General features: G+C 32.1%; 1 protein-coding gene across 3 annotated transcripts in view; it reads left to right on the top strand.

Moving 5' to 3' along the window:
• LOC124360588 (PDZ domain-containing protein 8-like) overlaps window positions 1-13106 on the top strand; it is a 69411-nt gene that overhangs the window by 35670 nt on the left and 20635 nt on the right. Inside the window, exons 13-15 of one of the 3 annotated variants that reach the window (XM_046814323.1) lie at window positions 987-1145; window positions 1668-1826; window positions 10535-10572. In XM_046814323.1, the coding sequence (XP_046670279.1) occupies window positions 987-1145; window positions 1668-1826; window positions 10535-10572 (356 nt within the window). The remainder of the gene's footprint in view (window positions 1-986; window positions 1146-1667; window positions 1827-10534; window positions 10573-13106) is intronic. The other 2 variants (XM_046814321.1, XM_046814322.1) reach the window with 2 other exon arrangements.

Genomic DNA, 13106 nt, shown 5'->3' with positions numbered 1-13106 from the left:
ACAATTTTTATAATTCAAAAGTAATACTAAGCAAATAATGTCAAAACCACACAACATAAAAGATATTCTTTGTAGAACAACGATTATTGGTTAGCAGGAATGTTTGAAATTCTAATCATGATGTAAAATCACCTAGTTCGGGACTGTAAATCATTTGAGAAATCAAGCAAGAGAAGTAAGGTGAGAATAATTGAGGAACTTTAATCTGCTGTCAATAAAGCCGTCACTGTCCACTCAGAGCAAGTTGTTTTACAAAAGGGCAGGAAAATAAATGGTTCTAAAGTTTTAAAAGATAAAAGTGTTTCCCAAATATAAGTGCGAATGAACATAAAAAGCTCGCTGTTTAGATTTTTAGTTCAAAGTTCGAAATGGTTGCCCATTTTAAAAAGAATTCTGCCTATAGTTTATTAACATAGCAAAGCTAACAAATTTTTAGTAATGTAATGTTTATTGTATTTTAAATCACAAATATGACTTTTAGGGATAAAATTATATATTTTCACTTAGTATCTGGTTTAAAAACGTAATAGTTCATTAAATAATTTTGGCCACTTAAATCAGTCAAACTGATCTTTGTGGGACAAATAATAAAGAGCAAATACATTGAAACAAAATATTTACGTCACTAGCGCAATTTTGTAATAAACGTAATATTTCATCAGAAACCATTGGGGTTAAGTCATTGTCCATTCATTATTAAATATATGATGGTTATGAATAATATTCAATGTTATTATTATTAAATTAACCAGTAGTCAAACTATTAAATTAAAGAAAATAGATATAAAAATTATTCATATTTAAGATGTGTATAACAGTAATTATTTAAGCAATTATATTTTATCACAAGCTAATAATATAGTAGTGACAGTTACTCTACAATGGGAGGAGGAAAAGAGCCAGTCTACATCACAAGGTTGAGCCGAACCTGAATTTTTGTTGAATTTATTGCATACTGTGACTGCTTACACGAGGACTCTGCACAGATCTGGCTGAAAGATGCATTCCAGTGCCGAGGATGTGCCATGACCTGCCACAAGAAGTGTGTCAGCAAGTGTCTAGCTGTGTCCTCTTGTAGCCGTCACACCTCCCAGCCGGAGATCGTCACTACCACTGTTGAAGACACTGATTCCAAGCCAGAACAGGTTCTAAAATATTTTATTTTCGTATTGGAAATCTACTATATTTTAGTTTGTGACATTCATTACTGTAAGTAACTACTGTTGTTTTACAGCATTTCAAAAGGTTACTGCTTGTATGAAATGTGTAAATTATATATCATGTTTATTTAATTTTGCAGTTATGTAGATTTATGTCTTTCAACTATGAATATGTATCCATTTTTTGTATTTTTCATTGTTCTTCTCCACCTTTTAAAATTTTATATTCAGCAACGTGCTGAATAATTTGTAAAAATTGTGTACTTTTTTGTATTGTATAGTTTTTTATTGCATTTTATTAGTTCCTCTTTTTTGTAATAAATTATATTGGTATAGCATGCTCTACCCAAAATAAAATTCAAACATTCTGTGTTTAGCATCAGATAAAGCTTTTCCATTGTCAAGTTGGTACATTATTATTTGCATGCTTGAATACTGTAGTAGAATATAAAATAGAATGTTTGTAGCAATGTAGGATGGGGTGGGTGAAGGTAATGTCTGTTGCAGGGCAGACGACTCAGTGCTCTATTGGCCAGTGTAACTAGCAAGGGGCTCAAGAGAGTGAGTTCTGCTACGAACCTCGCACCCCCCTCCCCATGTGGGGCTCAGGGCTGCTCCATCAGTCTCCCCCCTTCGCCCCAACATTCCCCCTCCCCTAGTCGAAAGGTGAAGAACACCCTCATATCTATGCACTCAAAAAATCTAAAATCTGCACTATGATAAATCTATTCAAATAACATCTGTATTCCTTCCCAGCCCTGTCTTAACATTTTAAGAAAAGCTTCTGCTTAAAAGTAGGATGCTAAAGGTTTTAACACATTTTTCTAATATCAAAGCCTACTTATAAAATGATGCTATATTAAATGCATGTAGGTAAAGCGCTAATTAAGTAAACATTCCAAGCATTCATTTGCAAGTAAGGATTTAAGTCATTGGATCACAGGTGGGTGGCAATATCGTTGCTTCTGACAACTCATAATTTACAACTGTCATCTAGCACTCAGACTATTAACATCATCTTCTATAGGTAGTTAGGTATTGCCATGTAACCCATTGGATGACAGGTGGGTGGCAATATCTTTGCTTCTGAAAACTCATAATTTACAACTGTCATCTGGCCTTCAGACTGTCAATGTCATTTTCTGAATTTACCACTATATTTTGTACCACACTTTGTGTATTGTGATACATTATTTACCATATATTTTACTGTGCAGTAAAGTACTGTTCTTCTTTGGTGTTCTTATGTATGTATCATGACAGCAGATACTGTATGTATAATGTTGAGTGAAGGAATAAATTATTATGGAAGCTTTCTGCCTGACAACACAATCTAGAGAACTTCATTGACCTTCTTGGCCTTCTATAATGAAGTCGGCACTTTTCACCCTTCGTAAATAGAACCTTGTTTTCTCAAAAAATGTTAAGTCTATTTTTTTCCTGTCCGTACAGGTTTGAATTATCAAGGTTTGATTGCAGCTTGTTTTTGAGGACACAACAGTACAAAAAATTACAGTAATTAATTGTTTAGCACATTGACTGAAACAGACGACTTTGGCACATACTCAGAGTGCAGTACTTGGTCTCACTCATTAAAGAGCTGCAGTGAAGGTGTTAAATTATTTTGTACAGCATATATTACATCAAATAATTGCTAGCACTGGGTCATACACCGCACAAAAAAGTCAACTAGAGTAATGGATTAACTAAGATTTGCTAGAATGAATTGTCATGTTAATCAATGTATAGGTATATTAAAAATCTTTAGAACAAAAGGATCTTATCAGTTTACTTGCATCCTGTTTAATGTGAAGCAATCAGCTTTTAAAAATAATGGTACGTACTTATATTGAGATCAAGTTACAGATCAAAGTTCAGAAGTAAAAAGGATAAGAACAAACATAGTTTATTAAAATTCTAATTTTTTTACAATTATATGTTTTAACGGAGAAAAGATTTAAACCGATTAGTAGATAATTCTCTGGAACACCAGTGATGATTTTATTCTACAGTAAATTTTATATTTGAGATCGTCTAGATTGGTGCCTTGTTCTCTGAGGGTTGAGAGAAAAGAGTTAGGTATTTTTTTTTTAGAGAATCCTTTAAGTAAGAGTTTGTAAATTTTTGAAGACTGAAGAATTTTTAAGTAAATTTAAAAAAGAAATTGATTAGATTTTTTCTAGCTAACAAAGCCATAGTGTAATTTAATCTTGGAAGAAAATGAGTATATCTGTTGATTATAATTATAACCTTTACTCAATAACATTGAGTCTAACCTTACATTCACTGAAAATAAATTATGTAAAAAAAGATTTTAATAAAACTTTCGCTGAAGGAACATCAAAACCATCAATTGACTTTTTAAAAGATGAATTAAATTTAACAATATCAAAAGATAAAAACGTAAGTACACCAAGATATGAAACAATATATGCTGTGTTTACAAGATATTTAGCAAGATTTTATTCCAGAATTTTTATTTCTTATTTCAGTTATTTTAAACCTGTGATTTCATTTTTAGAATATAATGATAATGAAAATGAAGTAATTATTTCAGAAATCCAAGATTGTACAAATTGTAGGATTAAAAATAACACTGACCAAATTATAGAAACTAATACAAACGTTAATAAAGAACTTGTATAAAGACTTATTACTTTAATATTTAGAAGTCAGTGATCATGTAATATATGAAATGTAAAAAATCAAATAATTTATTTTTTCTTTAACAATATACATACATTGTTATGGACATCGTCAGTGAATATGTCCAGATTAAGACCATATTGAGTTAGAAAAGTTAGTGAAAAGTTTTCTCCCAACGTTATTCATGGTCAGTTTCCAAAATGCTATGAAAAATAATTTTGGAAGTTTTTCTAGTACACAATTATCACAGCACAATTTAAAGGGCTAAATCTTTATAGGTTGCTCTTTTTCTTTTTTTTTTTTTTTTTGTTCTCTTAGGACAAGAAGCTTATAAATTGCACTTAGTCCTGTAAGAACCTTTGCGCTGCTTTCGGAGTGATAGGATATTCAGGATGGGTAAGGTTATGGAGTAGGGGCCACCTCCTATCGAGATCCATGAGGAAGAATTAGGGCACTACATCTCAAAGTCATCCTGGAAGAAGGGGAGGCCAGCTCTGAACGAGCCTCTACAGTCAAAGTAGGCAGGAGGTGGCACACCCTTGTTGAGGTTAACAAGACCCTCTGAGGTAAGGGAACAAATCCCACCAACTCCAACAGTCATCTTCCACAGTAGATTAGACCTATTGAATTGCCCATGAACCCCAGAATCTCAACATTTGCGGTTAGTGATGTGCCGCTACTGGACATCCATAAGGTGGCCCAGATTGAAGTGGCACATCGGTTTTTGCTGGTGGTGGGTTCAACTGGTAGGTATAAACCAGCCAGAAGTGATCCCTACTGGGTAATAGGTTGCTCTTGGTCCAAGAAAGAATGCTATTGATTTTTAAGTAAAAGGTCAAAGTCTGGTGCGTTTGTCTAATTGTCTATTCATCTGCACGATAACTTTTGATAGAAAGGTTGTAGAGACTTGATACATTTGTTCCTTTAGGTCCAAAGAAGAACTGAATTGATTTTGGGGTGAAAAGTTAAAAGAGTCAATCAATTCCTGGTCTGGACAGCAGTGGGACGCCTGGCGTTATTATGGAGAAGCTACATTGCCTTCATCAGCTTGCCACATCTTTTGTATCATTCAGCGGAGTTTGAATGGGGTTGTGTAGTAGGATCCTGCATTGATTGTTGTTCCTTAAGACGTGCATTACACCAACAAAAAAACATGTCTATTCCAAAAAACTGTTGCATGATCTTTTACTGTCACAACATTTGTTTGGTCTTTTCCTTAACAGGAGAGGATCTGTTTCGCCATTCTATCAACTGTTGTTTTGATTCAGGGGTGATGTGGAATACCAATATTTCATCTGCGGTAACAATTTGACTCACCATTTCATTCACTCCATCATGATAACAAGCCACAAATATCAATGTACTGTCCTATCTCTTACTTTTGTGTTTCTCTGTAAACAATTTAGGTACCCGTTGATAGCAAAATTTCCTAAAGTTTAGGTTTTAGAACAATTTTATAAATTACAGAATGAGTCACTTAGGTAATTCCATGGAAAGAGGCTTATTGTGAATCATCTCCTCTACAAATTTTTGTGTAAATTTTTGTCACCAATTCTTCTGAGATCACAGATGGTCAACCTGAACGTTCTCCATCATGAATATTCATACAGCCATCTTTAACTCTTTTACCAATTTTGCAAACATTACCTTCACTCATTATGGTATCTCCGTACACTTCACAAAGCTGACGATAAATGCTAGCAGGTGACATATTTTGATAGCTGGCGATTCAATAATAAACATGTTAAATACACACAGTGACTCATAAGAGACCCATTAGGGTTAACACAGCTGATACGTGTGTGTGTTCGTAAGGAAAGCCAGGAGACAGTGTGTACACTTATGAGAATCAAGCAAATGATGGGACTATATAGAGATTAGATGATAAGTGATCTTGTACTGAAATTTAATATAAAATAATATCCACAAAGAAAAGTGAAACATATCCTAAAAACTATAGAATTCTTTCACAATTTGAATAATTTTATATAGTAAAATAAATTCAATGCTTCTTTAAAAAAATATTTCTTTAAGTTTTAAAGCCTAGTATATCATAGTTTCAGTCTGTATTTTTTAAAAGGAAATACAAATTTTATCATATATAAAATACTGTAATATCTACTTATCCTTCTTTGTGGATTGATTCTCTTAAAATTGACTATATCCTTTTTCAATAAATTCTCAATCATTAAAACATATACTTAATATAATCATATGTAAATATTTTGCTTCTTTAAATTAAATCGTAGTTAATATTAAACTCTCTCGGCCTGTAATTTGTATTGGTTTTCTTGTTGCCTCGCTGCATTTTGCTGATATTTAGTGGATTTTCTTGTAAAGAAAGCGCCAGCAAAGAAAGGAAGTCCTTTGAATGAGGAGCCTATAGGTGAGATAATCTTCAGCTAGCCAATAAGCATCATGCGGTGTTGCCAATTTATTTCCAAGATTTGAGACATAGTCAATACCAACTAAAATATGAAGCCAGAATGTCCGAGTATAGATCATGTGGCCAAACAACATTCTTATATTTGGCAGTTTAACAGAAGTTGTTGAGAATAACACGTCATGGTCACTTTTAACAGCTGTTGAATGTCATCCATATGTATTTGAAAATAGTCTCTGATAAATATAAACACACAGTATCTCAACTGTATAGAATTCATGTAATGATATTGAGCATCAGGTAACTTCTGAATACAGTGTGTGCACGACAAAGAGGAATAAATATGTCATTAGCATTAACAAAGAGTATGATTTCTTTCATACAAGCCAGTCTTGCACTGTAACTGCTATGAAGAGTCAATACGTAGAGAATGTCCCTAGACAAATTTTAATTATTTGATCTTCACAAAAAAACATTCAATAAACTACTCTTTAATGGTACACTACTTGAGCTTAGCTGAGTTCAACACTGAGGCCTTATGTTCTGATAGGTATTGTGTCCAAATCATTGTTTGATAGTAGTCACCAACTGTACGATGTGGCAACCATGTGCTTCTCTGCAATTGGCTATCATTCCAAGGACTTCTTTGGTGGCAATTGATATTACTATTTTGACTTTTTGTTAGATGCTGCATAACTTGTCATTATTTTTGCATGTCATGTCATTGTTTTACATGAAAAACATTGTTTTTGTTTTGTGTAGCTCTGTGATATATGGTATCTTTAAAGCAATAATTATTATTAAAGTACTACTTACAGTACAAATTATGCTTCAACACATTTTCTATCTGGTAAATCATTTGTAATTTGTATAATAAATGAAAAAGTTTATATATTTAAAAGTTCTATTTAAAACGTCTAATTATTATATCAAAATAAGGCACACTTTTGTCTCGAAAGATTTGCATTTTATTCAAGCTTAGTATATAAGCTTTAAAATAATATATAAAACACGATATAAGGCAGACATTTGCCTAAAACGTAAGCAATAAATACAACCTTGGAAATATGGGCACAGCCTGCTAAAAGTAGGGTTTATTTGGGACAATATGGTCCAGCACAATCTGTATGGGAAGGTGTTATGATCCAATAATATTCACTCTACTATAGTATTTTTGTAAGAAGTAAAATAGAGACTTTCAAAATTACTGTCGCCTTCTGAGTTTTTAGTGTATGTGAAACTTAGAAAGTTTGGTACAATGATTTCCTTTATTTGCTTGTAATCATTGGTATTTTAGTTAGTTGGCTTAGTATAAGCAAAACTTATCATTGTTTTATCTTGATGAAAGTTATTTTCCTTTATTTTGTTCATACAATATCATTTTATTTCAATATACATTTTTTTTAAGCTTTAAATTTAATTTAATTGCAAACTAAAATATCTTTCTATTCCTTATCGGAATTATTGATCGTTTTTATGTTAATGCATTTATTCTTCATCTGCTAAATATTCTGCGTTAAAATTTTGTTTCCCAAATCAGGTTGTTGCTTCCTAGTTAATTATATTATAAGTTTCATTATATCATATTTTGTGATAGCTAGCTATTACAAATACGCACCATGAAGTGAAAGCAAGTAGAAGTGCACTCAAATGATGTCAACTCCTTCGTAATAAACAAGGGTTAATGCTGTGGGTGCCAGAACTGGAATAGCAACATTACAAAGGCAAAAACATGGAACTTTCTTTCTGGATGTACCTTGTACATGGAGATCAGAGCTTAAGATATAACAGTAAACGTCAGTTGTACATATAGTAATATATAAATTTAAATTTGAAAAGAAAATTGGTAGTGTATTATGCCACTTTACGTTCTGTATTTATTTGTTTTTAAACTCATTTGTAATAAATAATGGTTAGTGCTGCGCTTGCCAGAACTACAATTGCAGCACTACAGCAGCAAAAAATACAAATATATATAATTTACTTTTCGGTCATTCCTAGTACATATAGATTAGAATTAGAAATAGCAATTAGTTTAAATTACATTTATAGTAATGCAAACAGGCTCTGAAGTATTAGTGAACGCAATGTAACCAGAAAAATGTAGTACAGGGTCCGCCAATGAAACGGGAATTCTGAGTTGCACCAAAGTGGTGGGAAACAAAGTCGCCGGCCTGTTCGGACCTGTGTGACTTGCCATTTAGTTACGCAGTTCAAGTCTACTATTAAAATGGCGAGAGTTCAGTGCAAATGCGTCATGATTTTCAATGTCCCTTTAATATACTTCGTTGTGTTATTGGACGCAACCAACCTGTTCCAGCAGATAACGCAATCAAAACATTGGTAAACAACCTTGAGCAAACGGGATCAACATCTAAAAAAAAATGTGATAGTGTCAAAACAGTTTGAACCCCTGAAAATTTTGAACGTGTTTGACAAGCAATGTTGAGAAGCCCACATCAATCGGCCATTTAACACGCCACACATCTTAAGTCACACATTGGTGAGAAGGATTCTCCATCAAAGATCATTAAAGATCATTGAAGATCCACCTCTCCGGTTTTGGGTGGAGGAAAATCCTAAATTGCTTCATGAAACACCTCTTCACGCTCAAAAAGCGAATGGAATCATCGGCCCACATTTTTTGAGGATCACTCTGAAAATGCTGTTAATGTTAATTCTAAGTGATACATTGCAATGATCCAGACCTCCTTCACACCACAACTTGACCGCTTTCTAGTGAACAAAACCCACTTTTCCAACTATATGGGGCACAAGCCACACTGCAAGAATTTCAATAGATGCCCAGGGTGTATCATTTCTCGAAATGGGAATATCAATTGGCCCCCTCGATCTTCCAACCTAACTGTCAGCAACTTCTTTTTGTGGGGATACCTAAAAACGAAAGTGTGTAACTGATCCTCCCGGGACAATCACAGCCCTCAAAAAATGGATTTATAATGAGATTTCAGCAATACCTGTCGATATGCTGTGAAGAGTAATGCAAATCTTTCAAGCTCGACTCCAAGAATGCATAAATGTCAATGGACAACATCTGCCGGATTTAGTATTAAAAAATTTATTTTACATTGTAAATCAAATAGCTAGCCTCTTGTTACCTATTTATATATTAAAATTTGTTAAATAAATAATTCCTTAACAATAAAATGATTCCCAAACTCTTCCTGTTTCATTGGCGTATCCTGTATTAGAACAAGTACAGTATTTTTCTAATCATGTAACAGAAAATATAAATATTCAACATCTTTAGTGTCTACTACCAGGGGTCTCCAACTTTTTTCTCCTTATTAATCAAGGCCTGATTTTGGGTACGCGTCAGAGTACGCACTATCAATTTTAGCAAGAAAGTTTTAAAATTAGTGGTGGTTAAGGATACTTGAACAGATGAAGTTTACTATTTTTGTTACTATTCATTACTTCAGCTATATCTATATGATTTTCACATAGACCTTCTTGATGGATGTCACAGTGCAAAATTATGAATTTAATATATCCAGCTAGTTTCTTACAGACTAGCAAGTATTTCCAATTACTCTAGTTTTCGTGCTAAACATATTTTTGTCACCATCTGAAGTTTCACTTTTTAAATATTATTTTAAATCCAACCCACTGTGTTGGCTGATAGACTAATAAACATAAGTTATCAGGACAAATTTCTTCACAATTGTCGAGATATGATACAGTCTTTTATTAGTTTCCATTAGTAAGATTTGCCTGCTTCAGCCAAAATATGACTGACTCATTCCAGTCAAAAAGCTGTGTTCTGATCGCTTGAAAGTAATTGTCACAAGTTTCTTAAAACTTTGATCACTGGCCTTGAATCCATGCTGTCAGCCTGAGCAGGCATCTTGACAGATGAAAATAAACAAACTATGTAAGCAGCTGGCTGTTGCTTTGTACATACAGCTCACTCTAGTGGTTAATTGTATTATTATAACAAAATAGACGTCACAGAGTAAGTGGAGCCCATAAAATTCATGATTACATAATAATGTGCAAAAATTGAAAACACTAATTTTACATAAATAGAGAATAATTTTTAGCTCTGAATATGGCATTCAGTTGGAGACCCCTGGATTATACAGAGAGATGAAATATTAACAGTTAATTTTATGTACCTGTACAGAGAATTAAGTGCACAAACGATAGATAATTTAATATGCACATTTTAGAGTGAAACACACAAGCTAATAGTGTTTTGTTCATTAAGCAAGAAACATTGTGTTTGTTTGTAAATATTTAGAATAGCCAATCCCTCAATTATTTAAATGTGAGAAGCATGCATGAAAAGCTTGGTATTACAGCCTCATGTTTGTGTTCACAGCTTTGCATGTTCAGGGCCCTGCAAAATGTATTCACATGGTAAAGTACCATATATCAATAATTTTCTATCCCTCTTTTGGTGTTGTTTTTCCCTTGTAGTGCTATATTTGTATTGTAGTCATGTAATTTACAAATATTAGTAGGTTAACTGGCAGTGTCATGCCTACTAGGACAACAGTGACATATCAATACCACATTCATTTCTTTTTCTGGCATTGATATTTAAACTGTTTGTAATTTAAATCTGGCCTTACTGCCTGTAAATTATTTTTTGAAAAGTTGTAAAGTATGTACTTTACAAGAAAAACTAAAAGTTGTTTCTTTGCCTATCGATTATATCTTTAAAATGAGACATGTCCTGATGTCTGCAACCAAAACTAAGGGAAAACTGCTCTTGAGGGACAACTCAAGGTCATTTCACTACAGCTGACTCTAAAGCCATTAGTAGTGAATATTATGGTATATAAATATGATGGTCAAAGCCATGGGAGGGGGGGATATTGCAGTTAAATAGGGAGGATTGAAATACTCCCAATCACATGAGATAGAGAATCTATCTACATACATTTCTGCTGTTAACTGTTAACTCATTTGTTATCTTAACATCCAATAAACACTAAAGCATCTGCTTTAGTGAACGTGTTAAATGTTGTATTCGAAAATTGGTATTAAAATGTAGGAAATAATAATATTAATACTAACTTGATTTATTGTTGAGTACCATAATTAACCCTTTTAACCCCGGCCATTATATCAAGTAATGTGCCAAAAATTCCAAGCCATTTTAGAGAAAACATATGAATTTTGTAAACAACTCATAACAAGGCTATTTTTAAGTTATCAAGCTAATTCTTTTTTTATTTACTTCTTATTACACATAGTTCACAAACGTATGAAAAAAACAAAATAATATCTTTAAAATTATTGATTTTGTAATATTTATAAACAATTAAAAAGAAATTATAAAAATTAATAGAACATTTTTTTAATTAAAGTTTTTTAATAAAAACCATATTGCTAAAAATAAATAAATAAATATATATATATATATATATATATATATATATTCATTTTATATAAAATTTAATGCTTAATGTAAGGAAACAAAAAATTATAGGCTTACTTTATTCACAAGTTGAGTAACATCATTTTTGGTAAGGACATGTTAGTTTTCCTTTTTTCCATTTCTGTGAAAGTAAATTTAATACAAGATTTGAAATTAATAATACTTAACATACAATAAAAGTTATTTCTGATAAAATAATTAAAACTTTTTATAGCTTATATTTAAACAATTTACAAAAATATTTTAATACAATATTTTCATTTTTATAAAATGTTTTCAGAAATGTCAAGATAGCTATCACTCAAATTATCGCCACTGCCCACATCCACACCACTTGCAACTAAGTTATTAATAGGTGTATTTTCGATTACTAGAGACTTCGAACAATTCCTTTTTCTCATTTTCAAATCAAATAAGTAACAAACTAATATTTATTACTGTTGTAACCTAAAAACATTAAGCAAGCTGGAATATTCACAATATAGTGAGCAGTCAGCTGAGATGAATTGCAATTTCTCAATCACAGAGTGACAAATTACAAAGTAAAAATAAAAAGCAAAAATTAAGTAAGTAAAAATTTTACGAACTATTATATTTCAATTTAATACATCTTTGTACACAATTCTGTGGAATTTCAGAGCATTTGGTAAAATAGGAGGCCACTAAAAGGGCATGTCTGCACTATATGGACATTGGGAGTTGATGGCATATTTATCACGTCCATATAATACGGTCGTCAGTGTTATAAGGGTTAAATATCTCTAAATTGGAAGAAAGGTAGATTTCATGTGAGACTGTCATCTTAAAATATAAACCTGTAGATGAATGTTTTATTTGTAATGTTAATTTGTACAACACTGCTGGTGTGACATCTCTAGTGGTTGGTTTTATAATAAACTCACCACACTTTAAAAAGTTATAAACTCCATAATCTTGAAGCTTTAAATTAAAATGGTTGTAACATTTTCTAAAAATATAGACATGATTTCAACTAATCATAAATTATTATTGTTGTCTTATTTACTTGTTGGTTCAATGCTATTGTAACGTCTCATAACTGTACAGCTGCTAACTTAAAACCTTAGGGTATGTAAAATATATAAGAACAAACATTGTTTTGTGTGATGAGAATTCCTCTATGGTGCCTAATAATTGAAATGTAATAATTCCTTTCCAAACTTCAAATAAACTCCATCTTAATATTTTGGATTGGTTGAGAATTACTAACGAATTTATTCAAGCTAAGCATAAGTACTATCTTTGTATGAAGTTAGTTTGAATCAACTAAATATAATGAGTGTTTTTACAAGTCTTTATTGTAGTGCATATGCCCATACATACATATATACTCTATTACATATATATGCAACTGCCCTAAAATGGAAAGTGAATACATTCAAAATTACCGTGAAAGAATGTACATAAGACAAATCTAGTGCAATTACAAATAACCTCAATCATCGGAAGGACCTCAATTACCCCTAAGGAAGGAAACTAGACTTGATAA

The sequence above is a fragment of the Homalodisca vitripennis genome, chromosome 4 (genome assembly GCF_021130785.1).
Source record: "Homalodisca vitripennis isolate AUS2020 chromosome 4, UT_GWSS_2.1, whole genome shotgun sequence".
NCBI lineage: Eukaryota > Metazoa > Arthropoda > Insecta > Hemiptera > Cicadellidae > Homalodisca > Homalodisca vitripennis.
This window is presented reverse-complemented; position numbering and strand designations above follow the sequence as displayed.